General features: G+C 44.3%; 1 protein-coding gene across 2 annotated transcripts in view; it reads left to right on the forward strand.

Moving 5' to 3' along the window:
* Positions 1 to 479: 479 nt before the first annotated feature.
* PNPT1 (polyribonucleotide nucleotidyltransferase 1) overlaps positions 480 to 18193 on the forward strand; it is a 41198-nt gene continuing 23484 nt past the window's right edge. Inside the window, exons 1-12 of one of the 2 annotated variants that reach the window (XM_081903920.1) lie at positions 480 to 690; positions 2264 to 2324; positions 2501 to 2575; positions 3159 to 3264; positions 3731 to 3780; positions 5535 to 5598; positions 5694 to 5741; positions 7632 to 7745; positions 10483 to 10669; positions 14565 to 14616; positions 15295 to 15352; positions 16609 to 16705. In XM_081903920.1, coding sequence (XP_081760046.1) covers positions 503 to 690; positions 2264 to 2324; positions 2501 to 2575; positions 3159 to 3264; positions 3731 to 3780; positions 5535 to 5598; positions 5694 to 5741; positions 7632 to 7745; positions 10483 to 10669; positions 14565 to 14616; positions 15295 to 15352; positions 16609 to 16705 — 1100 coding nt within the window. In that variant the 5' untranslated portion in view covers positions 480 to 502. The remainder of the gene's footprint in view (positions 691 to 2263; positions 2325 to 2500; positions 2576 to 3158; positions 3265 to 3730; positions 3781 to 5534; positions 5599 to 5693; positions 5742 to 7631; positions 7746 to 10482; positions 10670 to 14564; positions 14617 to 15294; positions 15353 to 16608; positions 16706 to 18193) is intronic. The other variant, XM_081903921.1, reaches the window with a different exon arrangement.

The following is an 18193-nucleotide window of genomic DNA, read 5'->3' on the forward strand; positions in this document are numbered from 1 at the left end:
GCCCAGCTGTTTCTGGACTACAACTAGCAGGACCAGTGATCGGGGTGATGGGAATTGTAGTCCAAAAAGCAGCCAGAAACCCAACTGATTTACACACAAAGTTTCAATAAAGTTTGTAATTCAAAACCAAAAAAGAACTACAGCACCCACAATTCTTTGCGGGAAAGAACGCGCATCGAACCTCTGCTCCGCCGCGCCCCTTGCCAAGAACAAGAGAGCGAGAAAACGCCGCCGGCGTCCTAAGTCTCCTCTTATTGGCCCAGCCGCGGCATCGGGCCGGCCACTGAGAGGCGAGCTCCGGCGCGTGCGCACTGTCGCCGGCTTCTCCCTGGCTTTCGGGGGAATCGAAATCGAACCTCAACACAGCTCCGTTCTCATTGGTCCTCCCCTTTGCTCCGCCCCTTTTGCCGGCGGTTTTATCGCGGGAAGCCAATCGGCTTGCGCCTTAGTGCGAAGTGAGCGCGGGGTCGGAGGTCGCGCTTTGCCGGGCGACTGTGGTGTCATGGCGGCCGCCAGCGCAGTCTGCCTTTCGTGGCTGAGGCGGAGGGCGAGCGCTTGCCGGGGTAACGGCGCCATGGGGCCCTGGCTGAGGGGTCCGGGCTGCCTCCGCCTGGCGCGGCTGGCTCGGGCTCGAGGCCTGTGGAGCTCTGCTGGAGGCCCCAAAGCGGTGTCTGTGGACGTGGGGGGCAGGTAAGGAATCCGTTCCCAAAGCCGCGCCTGACTCCTGGGGGTGTTTGATGTTGCCTCTGGCCACGTGCAGAGTGTCTTTGCCCTCACCGCCTTGCATAGTGAAGAATCACAGAATCGCAGGGTTGGAAGAGGCCTCCTTTGAAGATAGGATAGGTTGTAACAGTTTGCCTGCAGTTGGGAATTTATTTATTTTTGTAATCGTTTTTATTCATTTTCCATTTTTCCAGTATTGTATCATAACAAATAATTCCCTACTTCAAGAGTTTCCCTTCCTCCCTCGGACTTCCCTCAACCTCCTTCTCTGGTTTATTTTAACATAGTATTATTTCCTGCATATTTTCATTCCATTTGTTTTTAGCATTTGCTCTTATGTTGTTGTTTAGTCGTTTAGTCCTGTCCGACTCTTCGTGACCCCATGGACCAGAGCACGCCAGGCACTCCTGTCCTCCACTGCCTCCCGCAGTTTGGTCAAACTCAAGAACACTGTCCAACCATCTCATCCTCTGTCATCCCCTTCTCCTTGTGCCCTCAATCTTTCCCAGCATCAGGGTATTTTCCAGGGAGTCTTCTCTTCTCATGAGGTGGCCAAAGTATTGGAGCCTCAGCTTCAGGATCTGTCCTTCCAGTGAGCACTCAGGCCTGATTTCCTTAAGAATGCATAGGTTTGATCTTCTTGCAGTCCATGGGACTCTCAAGAGTCTCCTCCAGCACTATAATTCAAAAGTATCAATTCTTCGGCGATCAGCCTTCTTTATGGTCCAGCTCTCACTTCCATACATCACTACTGGGAAAACCATAGCTTTAACTATACGGACCTTTGTTGGTAAGAGGGTGACCTAGTCCAAACGAATCTCAACGTGCAGTCAGTCCCCCCCCCCCCATCCAGTTTGAAACCATGCCGGACACCGCTTAGCTTTGCAAACGTGCTTGTGCTTTTGTTACTGCTGCACCACACCACTATACTTTTCCATTTCTTTTCCAGAGAAGGAGCAGCCTTGAGTTTGGTGCAGTTTAATGTTTGTCCGCATAGCTCTTTTGCCACGTTTCGTGTTATCCGTTCCCAGTGATCACTTTGCAATGTGGGGAGGGGAAAGATGAAATTTTTAAAAAAGCAAGGTGGAAGCAGGAACATGTTCCCACGTTGCTGTCACTTCTGAGCAGGTGCGGTAAAAATCATCAGTCCTGACTTAAAATGTATAAATAGGCATCCAAACAAGGTTGATGATAAGACATTTGTTCAAAGGTCGAAAGTGCTTTTCTTAATTGTTAACGTGAGCTGGTAATGTTTATTTTATTTTTGCTGTTATATCTTCAAGATATATATGTATATAAATATGAGCAAAACTTGTGCAGACTCTTCCCTCACAGATGTTTTATAGTAAAATGAAAGTTTCTCTAAACATGTGTGGGGTACCTTTTTCCATACCTTCTAACTATAGTATTGTGAAATGCCTACAGGCATTTGCAGGATCTGTTTGCCTGTCAGCTGAATAATGCAGCCCCTTGCCATACAGATTTAAGAGAAATATAAATTTTCACATAATGAAGCTTTTCTTTAATTTCCTTTTTTCAGAAAATTAGAAATCTCTTCTGGAAAATTAGCCCGATTCGCTGATGGATGTGCTGTAGTACAGGTAGAAAATTATTCAGTAACCATATACCATTGAAATATGTTTCAGTTGTTTGATACATTTTGCGAATCTTTCCAGAAATATAACAAATATAAAAAGAGATTGATATCTCATTGCTCTGTACTGAAGAAATGTGCCTAATATCTTTCTCACCCTCTTTTTTTTAAAAAAAAATTAAGCTAGGTGATACATCAGTGATGGTGACAGCGGTCAGTAAAACGAAGCCTTCTCCATCTCAGTTCATGCCTTTGGTGGTGAGTAGCACTGAAGTATTTAACATAATGCATAAAGTTATACTATGGGGCACAGGTGGCGCTATGGGTTAAAGCCTCAGTGCCTAGGACTTGCCGATCGAAAGGTCGGCGGTTCGAATCCCTGCTGCGGGGTGCGCTCCCGCTGCTCGGTCCCAGCGCCTGCCAACCTAGCAGTTCGAAAGCACCTCCGGGTGCAAGTAGATAAATAGGGACCGCTTACCAGCGGGAAGGTAAACGGCGTTTCCGTGTGCAGCTCTGGCTCGCCAGGGCAGCGATGTCACACTGGCCGTGTGACCCGGAAGTGTCTCCGGACAGCGCTGGCCCCTGGCCTCTTAAGTGAGATGGGCGCACAACCCCAGAGTCTGTCAAGACTGGCCCGTACGGGCAGGGGTACCTTTACCTTTACCTATAAAGTTATACTAGTTTGTTATAATCCAATTTAAAACATTTCTAGACAAAAGTCTATGAAATTATTTCATTGTTCTGGGTGAATCAGATAAACTGGATTGGTATCTTGTGATTTTCTAAAGTGTCCTGTGCTTAATAAAATAAAAGGGAACAATTATATTGTCTCTTCTGTAAGGTTGACTATCGACAAAAAGCTGCTGCAGCAGGAAGAATTCCTACCAATTATCTGAGAAGAGAACTGAGCTCTACCGATAAAGAAATTCTTACAAGCAGAGTAATAGGTATGCACTATAAGTCTGAGCTGTGTTCTATTATAACCATTTTAGTAATTTCTTGGAAATTTGAAAAGGGGGACTTTGTTTTTAAAGGCTTTCCCCATGATGCAGTAGTTCCTTAATATATTTAGGGGAAATTGTGCCTTAAGTGCTACTTACCTTGGGATGACATAGACCTGATCCTAAACATTCTAACCTGGATGCAAATCTCATTGATTTCAGTGGACTGGCTTCCAAGGTAATTGAGCCTTGCATGCATTTCTTCCATGGAAACCAATGATACTGATTTCTTGCCTGGATACGATCTTCATGTTTGCCTGGATCCCAGGAGATGGTTTTTGGGAGGCAGTCCTGCTTTGCATCAGGGAATTGTCTTAACTGGTTTTATGTCCCTATCTGCTGCAATATGAATAGCTTGTGAAAACAGACAGAGAGAGAGAGATGACCTTAAATATTTAATACTGTTTTACAGATCGCTCCATTAGACCACTCTTTCCAGCAGGCTACTATTATGATACACAGGTAAGTTGCTTTGATCACTTCTTACTTCTAGCCTAGTTCCTAGTGTGGTGTTAGTGCGATACCACTATTAAATACAGTGGTGCCTCGCAAGACAAAAAGAATCCGTTCTGCGATTCTCTTCGTCTAGCGTTTTTTTTCGTCTTGCAAAGCAAGCCCATTGACAGCTTAGCGGATTAGCGCTACAGCGGTCTAGCGGCTTCTAGCGATCAGCTGTTAAGCGGCTTATCAGCGGATCAGCTGTTAAGCGGCTTAGGAAAGGGGGGGAGCGAAAAAACCCCGCGGGGACTCGCAATATTTTTTCATCTTGCGAAGCAACCCCATAGGGAAATTCGTTTTGCGAAGCGCCTCCAAAACGGAAAACCCTTTCGTCTAGCGGGTTTTCCGTCTTGCGAGGCGTTCGTCTTGGGGGAACCACTGTAGCTGCTTTGTATGTTGCTACTAAAGAAATGTGGGAAATATCACTCTGGGTTGGATCCAGCGTTCTTTTGAGTGGAACTTCATTCATGAGATCCTCCTGCTGGAGGAAGAGAGGAAGGCAGTCTTTGCCAATTCCTCTGGCCCCCGTGGAAAACTCCGTAACTCTCAAGCAGTGGGGGAGGGGTGTTAGGGGCTGCATGAGGTAGGAAATGTCACTCGCCTTACCTTGCTTCCTCCAACAGAAGACTTTGCTGGGTCTCAGTGTTTTCCATGAATGGAAGGAGCCCTTCTGTACATGGAAGGAATGCTGTGGATCCAGTTAGCCTCCCTGTGAGAGGCGGCTGTGTTGAAATAGTCAGTTGTGTTCTCTTTCTACAGTCTATTAGAAAATAATTAATGAGAAACATAGGGGACACAAAAGGTATTTATTAAATGAAATATCTTAAAACTTTGGCTCTGGAAAAATCCCTCTCCTAAATTTTTAAACAAGGCAAAAATGAATAACATCACTATTGGACAACAAAACGTTAACAACCCAAAAAGCAAGCAGCAATAATAATACATAATCAGTAGGGCATTAAGGGAAATCAACCCCACAGTACGTTGGGTAAACCTGACAGATAAGAACCTCTGTTTGTTTTTTAAATGAACGGTTTTTCATGGGGGAATCAAAAGAACATAAAGATGGTCTTCCTGACACATCTTTGTTGGGAGGGCAAATCCAAAACAGGAACCACAATGTCATTCAGAGTGTGTGTGGAAGCACACATGTAAGGCGATAGTCCTTACCTAAATGTTACTGATGGCCTTTATATTTGTAGAGAAATCCATTTATTCAACTTCCATAGGTGCACAGTCTATAACGGGTAATACCCAGCTAAGTTGTACTCTATGGATAGACCACATTTAAGTATTTTAACTCCATTGATTTAATTTGTTCTGCTCTGAATATGACTATCTTTGATTGTCACCCAACACCTTGAATAATATTAGCCTTCTTTGCATGCTGCTAGGATATAGGGTGTATAGGGTGTAACCGCGTCTGTTTGGAGTGTGGCTGAGTCCCCCCCCCCCCCCGAGGTTTTGTCTCATTCCTTAAGCAGCTGTACTTTGCCTTGAGCTTTCTGAAAAGAAATCTAAACGTGCAACTTCTGGGCAACCGCGTGCCCAGTTGCAGGTAGGAGCTTACCTGTTGGACTTTAGATAACCACAAAGAACGCATCGTTGGGAGATGCCTCATTGGGGACTGAGCTAAAGACATAATCCTGGTACCTCCATATACATGAACAGGGTTGCTACATGAAATCATGCATCAACTTTTCTTTTGATTTCCCCAGATCCTTTGTAATCTTTTGGCTGTAGATGGTGTCAACGATCCTGCGGTGCTGGCCATCAATGGAGGTAATTTTTTTTTTTTATTTTTTGCAAACAAGACTAGTTCATCTTAGCAAAACAGTATAAAGAGTTTTCAAGTAATGCATCTCAATTACTTTTAGCTTCCGCAGCGCTTGCTTTGTCGGATATTCCATGGAACGGTCCCATTGGTGAGTAAAGATACATTAACTTAAATTTAGCATTGGTCTGAAAACGCATGGTGTAAGTTTATGAGAAATGAAAGCAAACCTCACCAGTTTGAAGCTGTAAAGTGTTTTTTTTTTTTAAAAAAAAAAAAAGCTTTAAAAATCCAGGCACCATGAAGGCTAGAAATCTTTAGAGGCTAGATTACACTGTGTCTCCCCACCCCCACCTAGGATGGATATTAAGTAGTCATTGATACATTGATACATTTGAAGTCATTGATACATTGAATATATCAGAACATATATAGAAGAATGGGGAAATAAAACTTGAAATGAATCATGAGCCAATTCCTAGGGGCCAAGGTCCCTTCATACACAGACACACTCAGTAAAATAGTTGATGAGCATTGCCATTCAAATGGTGTGCTTGTATGCGTCTTGTGATCGGTTATGTGGGGTGGGCTTACCTCCTCCCCCCCCCATATTATTCAAGTTTGCACCCCTGTAATGAATATTTGGAACTCCTCAAGAGATGTTCTGCCTCTGAGCTGGTTTATTAACGTTATATCTAGATTAGTCTTGCTTCAGTCTTGTAAGAGCATCTTTGTAGCTGCAAGACTGGCCAGTTCCGAAGTACAGTGGTGCCTCGCAAGACGAAAATTAGCGCTATTAGCAGCTTAGCGGGCTTAGCGGATCAGCTGTTAAGCGGCTTAGCGGATCAGCTGTTAAGCGGCTTAGCGGATCAGCTGTTAAGCGGCTTAGCGGATCAGCTGTTAAGCGGCTTAGCGGCTTGGGAAAAAGGGGGGGGAGGAAAAAAACCCCTCAGGAACTCGCAAGACATTTTCATCTTGCGAAGCAAACCCATAGGAAATTCGTTTTGCGAAGCACCTCCAAAACGGAAAACCCTTTCGTCTAGCGGGTTTTCCGTCTTGCGAGGCATTCGTCTTGCGGGGCACCGCTGTAGTCAGTCTTTATTGTTGCAAAGCTATTGGCAATTATAGCTTCATTTGAAAACAAGTAGCATACAGACATTAGCTGCAAACAATATAAACCTGATTCACATGTACAGCAAAACATCCATACATATAAATAGACAGATCACATGCGAGCATGTCCTTAGGGACTTGAATAGGTCAGGTAATACCTCCCCTCATCCTGTATTCCCTTTTTTCTCCAGTCACTCTGGACTCAGAGCCAGTTCAGTATTTGCTGAGGAGCATAATAAAGTGTAATATTGTGGCCAGATTTTTCAGGACCCACTTCATTACCTCTTGCACATCTCTCATGGGTTTCTGATTGGTTCCTTTGGAATCTTATCCTTTTGGGGGGTATTTTGGCAGATCTGTGCCAGCAGTGAATTAACATTCAGTCTGTGCAACCTTTGCAGTGATTAGCTCCTGTCCTTCAACACAGTGGAGTTCTGCTTTGTCTTTACTTGAACAGCTGTCCAACCTCTCCTTGCTGTATCAAAAATTGCTTTAGGGACTCATTGTAGTTTGCTGTGCAGCAAGGGGAGGGAGCTGCTAAATTGCCCTCTGGGAACTAGTTCCTCAGTTCTCTGATCTACTGGTCACCACATACTATGTAGAGCAGAGTTTGCCTGCTGTCAAAGCACAGATAGACCAAGTTGTATCATACTTGCTTGAACAGAGCTAAATCCTCATCCCTATCAGTTGTGTCCAGTACAGGCAAATTAAGGGTAGGCAGCTCTTAGAGGTGCAGCTGCTGAAATACTCCTGTGTCACAGCAAAATCTCTTGAATTAATCAATAGTCAAGCCCTACGCAGTTCTCCCAAACTGCATTAGCTTTTCCATGTTAAAAGCACATCTGAAAAGTAACCTCACAAGCTAGTGTTGCCTTAGTTGCAAAAAGCTAACTGACGGAATATCTTAATTTATGGAGTATCTTCTCAGGTGCTGTGAGGGTAGGACTGATTGACGGCGAAGTTGTTGTGAATCCCACACGGAAAGAAATGTCTTCCAGCACGTTGGATTTAGTGGTCTCTGGAGCCCCTCGTAGCCAAATTGGTAAGTGATTCAAATGGATTATTTACTAGTAAAATGGCCAGAGTATAGTATGAAGCCATTTTATGCTATTTTAAAGCCAAGCAGGTGTCAGCCTTATGATTATTGTTCTTACTGGTATCCCATTTATTTATATTCCACCTTTTTCCCTAAAAGGGACTTAAGGCAGCTTACAGCTAAAAATTTTAAGGAGTGTTTTTCCCCCCACCTGTGCTTAGCTGTTAGTAAGAACAGGAAAAAAATCAGTACAGTGGTACTTCAAGTTACAAACGCCTCAGGTTACAAATGCTTCAGGTTACAAACTCCGCTAGCCTGGAAGAGTTACCTCGAGTTGAGAACTTTGCCCCAGGATGAGAACGGAAATTGTGTGCCGGCGGTGTAGTGGCAGCAAGAGGCCCCATTAACAAAAGCACGCCTCTAGTTCAGAGCAGTTTCAGGTTAAGAATGGACCTCCGGAATGAGTTAAGTTCGTAACTAGAGGTACCACTGTACTTAAAAATAACAAAACATTAATAGAATATCACAACACCAGCCCTTTCCTTAAAAACTGTTGGTTCCCAAAAGCCTGCTGGAACCAGAAAGTCTTCACCTGCCATCAGAAGGACAGCAAGGAGGGAGCCAGCCTAACCTCTCTAGGAAGGGAGTTCCAAAGTCTGGGAGCAGCCATTGAGAAGGCTCTTTCCTGCATCCTTGCCAAACCTGCCTGTGAGAGTGGCAGCACCGAGAGAAGGCTTACATGGAAGGCTCATTTGAAAACCAGTGTGCGCCTCTCTCCAAGGGCTGGTTCACATACGCATATTCATCACTTGATGACTAGCATGTGTGAATCAGCAACCACAGATCAAAACACTGCAGTTAGACTTCATGTATCACCTCAGATAACTTCAGGTGCAATAATTCTTGGTTCTTGCATTGAACATTGAGGGGCTGAGAGATGTGTTGAAGGACTTTGATGTGTATGAACCAGTTCTAAACTTAAGTGGTTTCCTGATTCCTCAGTTTTGAGGTCATTCACTAAATTGATTAATTGGGCTGAAACTTTGTCTTTCTTTGAATCAATGGTGCAACCACACTTGGAAAACAGTGTACATTTATGGCTGTCTCACCTCAAAAAAGAAGTTGTAGAGTTGGAAAAAGGGTAACCAAAATGACCGAGGGAATGGAGTAACTCCCCTAAGAGGAAAGGTTACAAGATTTGAGGCTTCTTAGTTCAGAAAAAGGATGAGTAAGAGGAAGCGTAATAGAAGTATAAATTTACACATGGTATGGAGAAAATCAATAGAGAAATGTTTTTCTCCCTTGCAGAGCTAGAACTTGGCAACATCTAATGAAGCTGAGTGTTGGAAGATTCAGGATAGACAAAAGAAAATACTTCTTCACACAGCACATGGTTAAACTATGACATTTGCTCCCAGGAGAAGCAGTGTTTAGGGCTTGGCAATATCTGGTTTTCAACATCGTGATATATCAACAGCAAAGCATCGTGATATGCTGATATATCATGATGGTTGAAATAAGGATGGAGCTATGTAGAGGCATTGGCTGGCTTCACGTTTTTCCCTGTATCGTGATTTTTGCCAGTGATTCGCTGCCCTCTGCAGGAGTCGGGAGAGCTGAGCTGGCAGAGTTAACAGGGAATGCGGGAGTCGAGAGAAGCATTGGCTTGTATCACAGTTTCCCCAACATTGTGGTTTTTTTGCATAGCACACACACACACGTGATTCAAAATACATTGCCAGATCAAGAATTATGAAACCGGATCTGATATCACGGTACGGACATCAAACTAGTTTTGGACAATATATTGATATATCGCCCAGCAGTGATTGCCACCAACCTGGATGACTTTAAAATATTATTTATTTATTTATTTATTTATTTATTTATTTATTTATTTGGATTTATTTATACCCCGCCCTCCCCAGCCAGAGCCGGGCTCAAGGCAGCTAACACCAATAAAATCACAGTAAAAACATAATAGGGGGGAAAGAAAAAAAACCCAATTTAAAATACAGGTTAAAATTTAAAATGCAGCCTCATTTTAAAAGTAGCCGATAAATCAAGACCATAAGGGGAGGGAAACATCAGGGTCAGTGAGTCCAAACCAAAGGCCAGGCGGAACAGCTCTGTCTTGCAGGTCCTGCGGAAAGATGTCAAGTCTCGCAGGGCCCTAGTCTATTGCGACAGAGCGTTCCACCAAGTTGGGGCCAGTACTGAAAAGGCCCTGGCCCTAGTTGAGACCAATCTAACCACCTTGCGACCTGGGACCTCCAAAATGTTGTCATTTGTGGACCTTAAGGTCCTCCGCAGGGCATACCAGGATTAGACATGGAAGATAAGACTACAATGGCTATGATCTGTCTCCACTGTGGTTGCCAGTTGCTGGAAAGCTCAGGAGGGGAGACTGCTGTTGGGCTGAGTTCCTGCTTTCAGACTTTCCACAGGCATCTGGTTTGCCCCTGTGAGAACAGGACGCTGGACTAGATGGACCACTGCTCTGATCCAACAGGCTGCTACATTCAAACGACTGTATGTGATGTCTCATGGCTTACTGTTTCTACTTCATCAGGATCAATGTCATAATGAAATGACCTGTGTTGCAAGAGTGCAAGTTAAGTTGTTAGCTTCTGTTTTCAAAATCCACACTGGCCATTTGGGTTTCTCTGTGATATTGGTTGATAGTATCAGTCAAAGAAGACAGCTGTGACTGACTTTCCCATCTCTGAATCTGAATAAATAGTGATGTTGGAAGCTGCTGCCGAGAACGTATTGCAACAGGACTTTTGCCATGCTATCAAAGTGGGCGTGAAGCATACCCAGCAAATAATTCAAGGCATACAACAGCTGGCAAAGGAACAGGGCGTTGCCAAGAGAACCGTGCAGAAGCTATTCACTGCTCCTGAGCAGATCGTGGAATGTGCAAAGCAGTAAGTACACAAAAGGCTTTCTGGGCTACGTGGGCTGCAACTGCAGATATAGTAGCTGAATTTAGGCTTTCCTTATTTTAAAAATCTAAAATACACCTACGTAAATTTTCACCCACCTTCAAAACACAACAAAAGCTGCTATGATGTGGAAAGAAAAGGATATATTAAAACTGTTCTGCTCATATGCTAAATAAAAGCCCAGCTGTTGATCACTTTCTCTTCCGTTTGGTACCCTTTACTAATTATATTTGTCTTAGTAATTGCCTTTCTTTACTGATCCTCCTTTGTGTGTAGGAGCCTAAATTGTGCTGGTAAAAATAGGCTTGCTTAATCCTTGGTGAATGTGAAATTCCCTGAAATTCTGAAGCTGTGGAAGAAAAAACAGTTTGGTGGGGAATATGGAGGGATATGCAATATTTCATTTTTAGGACTGCCCCTCCTCTGCAAGAACCCAGGGATGGACAACCTGTGACCCTCTGGGTGATGCTTTTTTCCATCCCCATCATTCCTGACCACTGGGCTTGCAGGCTACCCGTCTCTGCTTTTGGGAACGTAACAGGCAGAGCAGAGCAAGGGATCTGAACAGAACGTTAAAACCTTTTCACTGTGTGCTTCCCACCATCCTCGTCCTTAGCTAACACTGCTGACGAAACAGTGTCTCACAAAATACTGCTCAGCAATGACAGTGGTGCTTTTCATCTTGGGAAATTTTCAGTTTTGTAGCTGGCAGAATCTGTTGACCTGTTTGGCCCCTGTCCGCCCAGCTGCTGATGTTGCCTTCTGTCTCTGGAGAAGAAAACGGGACAGAGCTGGGCACCAGGATAACAAAGCACACAAATTTCTTCTTTTTTAAAAAAAGTGTTCTCCCAGCCACCCCCCAACTGCCACTGGGGCTTAAAGTGGGTTGTATTAAAAAAAAATCAACATTAAGTGAAAGCAACTACTTAGTTCACCATCTCTGTAAAGGCAGTTGGACTGTCTTATGAATTATGAATAATTCTTAACCCATGGTTTATTTTAGTTAAAGAAGAAGCCCTTTTTTATTTTTAAGGGAAAAAAGTATTTTTGTCAAGCTGCGTGCAGTCATACTTTGGGTTGAGCGTTTTTGGGTTTCACATTACTTCCGGGTTTCGCCGCTCGCGCATGCGCAGACGCTCAAAATGACATCATGCGCAGCTGCAGCAAATCGCGGCACGTGCAAATGCAGGTTGCGTTCGCTTCAGGATGCGAACGGGGCTCCAGAATGGATCCCGTTCGCATGCTAAGGTACCACTATATTTCGCTTGGCACATGTGGTCCAATAATTGAAGAGAGCAAGAGGGGTGTTTTCATATGCGTGCAGTCTGGAGCAGTGAGGTTCTCCCTGTGAATTGTAGGAAACCTGCTACTGAATCAGCTTAAACTTCCACCCTCTTCTTCACAACCACTCTGAGCAATATTTTGGGAATCTGCCTTGAACAGAGAGGCTGTGAAGTGCTGGAGTCTGTCCAACATCTTTGCATTAAAGTGAGGATTGAAGATAAATTAAGTAACGAATCGGAACACCCAAATACATGGCAGGGGTTGAAAAGGCATAAGGAGTAGAAACAAAAATCTGACCTACACTGAATGAGGCTTTTTTTTCTTTAAAGCAATTGTACTTTTTAGACGTATAAAGTGAAACATAGTCTCAGCCATGAGACACCTTATAGCCTGGCTTCCTCAACCTTGGCCCTCCAGATGTTTTGAGACTACAGTTCCCATCATCCCTGACCACTGGTTCTGCTAGCTAGGGATCATGGGAGTTATAGGCCAAAAATATCTGGAGGGCCAAGGCTCAGGAAGCCTGCCTTATAGCGGTCTTATCTTATGTTTTCTGGTGTGGTGTTCTTTCTTCTGTTGCTTCATGACAAATAAAAAGGTAAAGGGACCCCTGACCATAACGTCCAGTCATGGCCGACTGTGGGGTTGTGGTGCTCATCTCACTTTATTGGCCGAGGGAGCCGGCGTCCAGCTTCCGGGTCATGTGGCCAGCATGACTAAGCCGCTTCTGGCGAACCAGAGCAGCACTCGGAAACGCCGTTTACCTTTCCGCTGGAGCGGTACTTATTTATCTACTTGCACTTTGACGTGCTTTCGAACTGCTAGGTTGGCAGGAGCAGGGACTGAGCAACGGGAGCTCACCCCTTTGCGGGGATTCGAACCACCAACCTTCTGATCGGCAAGCCCTAGGCTCTGTGGTTTAACCCACAGCGCCACCCACATCCCACTCATGACAAATAGTTAGGCTTTATTTCATGCCTGTCTGTAACAGCATTCAATTGTACTTTCCACTGTGCAGATTGGAAAGCTAGTGCCCCAGTAAAAAAGAATAAGCTGGAAATTCTCATTATAAATTTCACCTGTGCTGTAGAAAACCAGGTGCTGGCCTTAGACAAGTAATTCCCTCTCGGCCTCAACTTTCCCATCTTCAGTATGGGCACAACAGCTTTTGCCGAAATAATTACAGCACTGTTGCAATTTGGCTGCAGTTCCATTGTGTTCCGAGTGCCTAAGGCGACATGTTGGTAGCCTTCAGGGTCGCATCGCACGCTGACTTTGTGTATTGCATTAGGACTGTGTATTGTTCTAGATCTAATTGCCGCCCGGTCCTTGTGAGTGTTGTTGCTTATGCAGCCAAAACAGCAACAGCCATGTGTGAGAGGGGGAGGTATTGTTGGACTGAGGTTTGCAGAAGTACAATAAAATATTTAGGGTGGAAAGAGACACACACACCCAAAACAGCCTAATGACAGCTAAACACCTTCATTGAGTGATTGACTGTTGGAATGGGGAGGGGATTATACTGCCGCTTCTACCCCCACCCCCAACATTAACCTAAGATTGGGGGTTGCTCTGAAGAGGTGCCAGCCTTTGACTTACATTGTTCTATAAAATACCTTATGCCCTGACAGCATAACAGTGGTACCTCGGGTTACATACGCTTCAGGTTACATACGCTTCAGGTTGCAGACTCTGCTAACCCAGAAATAGTGCTTCAGGTTAAGAACTTTGCTTCAGGATAAGAACAGAAATCGTGCTCCGGTGGCACGGCGGCGGCAGGAGGCCCCATTAGCTAAAGTGGTGCTTCAGGTTAAGAACAGTTTCAGGTCAAGAACGGACCTCTGGAACGAATTAAGTACTTAACCTGAGGTACCACTGTATTGAAATAAAACAAGAGCAGCGGTGTTGCAGTGGTCTGGTGCCCACTGTTCTGCTCTAGTTTTCTCTGTAGTGGTTCATAAGATGAAGCAGAAAGGGTAAACTTCCTCACTATTTAACTGATGGAAATGGCAAGGCTTCTCTTTGCTTGAGAGACCTCTAACATGTGGGACTCAGGTGGGCAAAATGTGTTGCAGGTATGCTTCTTTTCATCTTCTTGGCACAGCTGTTTGATTTTTGCGGTCTGCTTCAAGGCAGATTGGGATCCTTCTGGAGGCAGAATAAATGAGGTACTAGAGAAGAACTGTCACTCGGGCCTTGGCCTGTCTGGCTAGGATTTATGTGTAGCACCTGTTATTTTCTCTGCTTGTCCTTTGTTGCTGCTTTAAATGTCATGGGGATCAACCAGGTTGGCATTCAGATACAGTGGTACCTCGGGTTAAGCTCTTACTTAGTTCTGGAGGTCCATTCTTAACCTGAAACTGTACTTAACCTGAGGTACCACTTTAGCTAATGGGGCCTCCTGCTGCTGCCACGCAATTTCTGTTCTCATCCTGAAGCAAAGTTCTTAACCCGGGGTACTATTTCTGGGTTAGCGGAGTCTGTAACCTGAAGCGTCTGTAACCTGAAGCGCCTGTAACCCGAGGTACCACTGTATGATTTGGCTATAATTTTTTGTCTTTCTCTTTTCTCCTCTGCCTTCCCGTGCTTGAAGCCTTGCATCTGGAAAGATCACTGCTGTGTTTTCCGACTTCACGCATGATAAAGTGAGTACTTTGGTAAATTGCGCCTGAACCACTTCTCGGGTTTTAGTTGTTTGGCTTCAGCCGGTTTAAAGAGATGCACACACAACTCCTGTCTAGGTATTCTGCTCTGAATTTGTTCCTCTTGTTAGATGAAATGTAAACGGCAATGCAAAGAACCCACTTGCTGTAGCCTCAGTTGGCCTGCTCCCTTCTGCACCACAGCGCCCTCCCATTCCGATCCAAAGAACAAGAAGAGTATCTCCAGAAGCCTTCTGCTGCTTGATTCCTTCCTAAGTTTGAGGGCCAGCATAAAATGGTAACCGCCTGCATACGGTGGGAATTAAAAGTGTCCCCCATCGGTGGTGCCAGCATGGAGAAATTGCACGCATTGGGAGAATGCACAGGGTAAAAGCTTTTTCAGGATCCCAGCTAGATCATACATAAGCAGAGCTTGGGTGGTCATTGTCATGTAAGATCAAGTTGAGGTTCCTGCATTACCTGGAGTTGGGCCTGGTAACTCTTGGGTTCCCTTCCAATTCTATGATCACATCTACTGAGTGGTGTGACTCTCTAGGGAAGTGTGTTTCTATGGCCTCTGCGTGCTGATGTACATTAGCTCCCAAGCGTAGGATGTGCAAGAGATTCTATAGCTCATCTTAATAAAATTCAGAATGTGTCAATGGATATCTTACATCCTAGATCTCAAGAGATGAAGCAATTAACAAAATCAGGCTTGAAACAGAAGAGCAGCTGAAAGGTCAGACTCACTCATAATTGACTATGCTATGTTCTAAAATGTTTTACTTTGCCAGGGTTTGTCTTAACAGTTCTGCATTCGGCAGTCTAACATTTTTTTCATGGACTTGGGGATACAGATATTTGCAGTAGCCTGGTTCTTACTCAATGGTGAACCTGTGTTGGGGCTATACCACTTCTGTGTGTGTGTGTGTGTGTGTGTGTGTCACATGATCTAATGCTTCTTGCCTCATTTCTTAACATTCTCTGCAAATTGAAAATCAGATTGACATCCAGTGGGGTGGGGGGCTGGATTGTATTTTTAATGAGGAGCAATCTGTCATATGCAATCCGAAGAGATAAATGTGTCTGGGCTGAATTGCACCCATGAGAACTAAGCCTATGCTATAGTCCTCCCTGTTGTGGGTGTTGAAGATGAAGATGCTGTAGACAGAAGCATGTACCCCCACCCCAAACCAGACTTCTATTCTGACCTCCAAAGGCACAGAGAATACTCTTGGCTAGTGTTGGGCTGTGTACTGTGTACCTGCTTAATGAAAAGAGACAGAAACCAGCCCGACACTGTAATCCAAACCCCCTTTGTGCCAAGGGGTGTGTGTGTGTCTTATGCAGACCTGTCCCTGCCCATGGGCTCATGCCAGCTTCACTCCACTGGTGCAGAGCTCACCATTCTGCCCACCAAACATGCAGGTGGACAGTAGTATCACCAGCAGGATCCCTGTAGGTGAGGGGCGGCATTTCAGGAGAGGGGCTGAGCCCCACTACTGTCCCATGACAGCACTGAGGATAATCAGTGTGTTGGCTCCAGACTGGTGCAGCTCTTTGTCTTCATCTTATGCCCCAGCCATTCTCCTAGGTGCTTTGAGCATCAAACCTGCCAACGCCAGCGTGGTGTAGTGGTTAAGAGTGGTGGACTCATAATCAGGTGAACCGGGTTCGATTCCCCCACTCCTCCACATGCAGCTGCTGGGTGACCTTGGGCCAGTCACACTTCTCTGAAGTCTCTCGGCCTCACTCACCTCACTGAGTGTTTGTTGTGGGGGAGGAAGGGAAAGGAGATTGTGAGCCGCTTTGAGACTCCTTAGGGTAGTGATAAAGCGGATATCAAATCCAAACTCTTCTTCTTAACTGAAAATTTAAAGCAAGTTGTGACACCTACTGTCACAAATTCCTTTTACTTCCCTTCTAGTCATATAGTTGGGGGGGGAATAAGCATTGTGTTTTAGGTTTCGTTTCAATTTTCTTCTTTCTCTCTAGAAAAGTTCCCGGAAGCGGATTGTTATGAAATCATGGAATCTTTTAACGTCGTCTTGAAGGAAGTCTTTAGAAATCTTGTTCTGAATGAATACAGGAGGTAAACATGGTGTTTTCCGGGTCACTGTCTTTAAAACAGGTTCTTCCGTGGAATAAGGACACTGAAAGGCCAAAAGCAGCAGCATCTTTGCACCAGTTTGCAGTGGTCTAGCATACCTAGCAGCTTCCACCTGGTTCCTTTGAGGAATGGATGCTCACACACATAGAACTATCAGTATGCTCCTACTTTGTGGTACACAGCCTTGTTTTCTGCAATTCTGGTTCTAAACGCAGCATAAGGGGTCTCTATAGTATAGTGCATTTTAAAATGGGGCTTCAGAGTTTTTAGGGGTTTTGAACGTTTTATGTAGTTTTGTAGTAGTTTTATGTAGTTTTTCAATTTCATTGTTCTGCATGGGACAATGACAATAAAAATATCGTATATCATCGCTTTAAGCCCATGGTTAAGCTTAACTATGGTCTAAAGGTGAGCACACAACATGCTGGGAGCACAATTGCAGGTCTAGGTAGGCAATTTCAGGAGCTAAGGCTCAGTGCTAAGCCCCCATACTTGCCCACTGAATTGAATATATCTGACTTCTGAGTAGGCCTGGTTAAGAATGTGCTGTAAACGAACCAAAAGTAACAGTAAGCCAGGAACAAAGCTTACAGCTTGTGGTTTGTTTGGAGGGAGACAAGCCACAAGCCCAAGTTTGGATGTAACACTAGGCCTTCTCACGGTTTCACTCCCAGCAATGCAGCAGGAGAGGAACAAATCGCCTGTGTGTTTTTTTTATATAAATATTTATACAACAAGAAAAAACACACACAAAAACACAAATACCAAATTACACACACATTACAAAAATAACCATAGACACATAATTTTCTTGGCAAACAATAAAACATCTATTGGTCTTAACACTAAAGACCCAACTTCCCGTCTATTCCATATTTCAAATTCATATTACTTATTGCCAATACACATTTTTTTCATAATTAAACTTATTCTCAATAAATCTAATTTCTTCTATCTACCTAGCAATTATTACTGAAGTTCCTCGAATGCTGCAACAGAATTTAAACTACTATATTTATTTTTCAGATATTCTTTGAAAACCTCCCATTTAGAAACAAATTCCTGTTTTGGTTTATTCCTTATTTTTTTCTGATAAACCATCTAATTCGGCATATTCTGTCAGCTTTTGGATCCAATCTTGTATAGAGGGGATTTCATTACTCTTCCATTTTGCTGCGATCAAAACTCTTGCTGCCGCCGTCGCATATAAAAAGATACCTTCGCCTGTGGTTTTAGTGCTGTGCACCAGTCTGCTTTACATTGTGGTTTAAATCGAAAAGCCTTAAATCATGGTTTTGTTTGAGTATGTTTAAGAGCAGTGTGTGACCGAGGCCAAAACCTGCTCTCTTTGGGGCCTTATTTGACTGTGGCTTCAAATGTGTGCACATCAGATTGGACTAGAGGCAAGGTGGGCAGCCACAATCATCGCTTTCCCCCAGTTATATCCATAATAACACTTGCACTGGACTC

Source organism: Podarcis melisellensis (genome assembly GCF_964234715.1).
Source record: "Podarcis melisellensis genome assembly, chromosome: 3".
In the NCBI taxonomy this organism is placed as follows: domain Eukaryota; kingdom Metazoa; phylum Chordata; class Lepidosauria; order Squamata; family Lacertidae; genus Podarcis; species Podarcis melisellensis.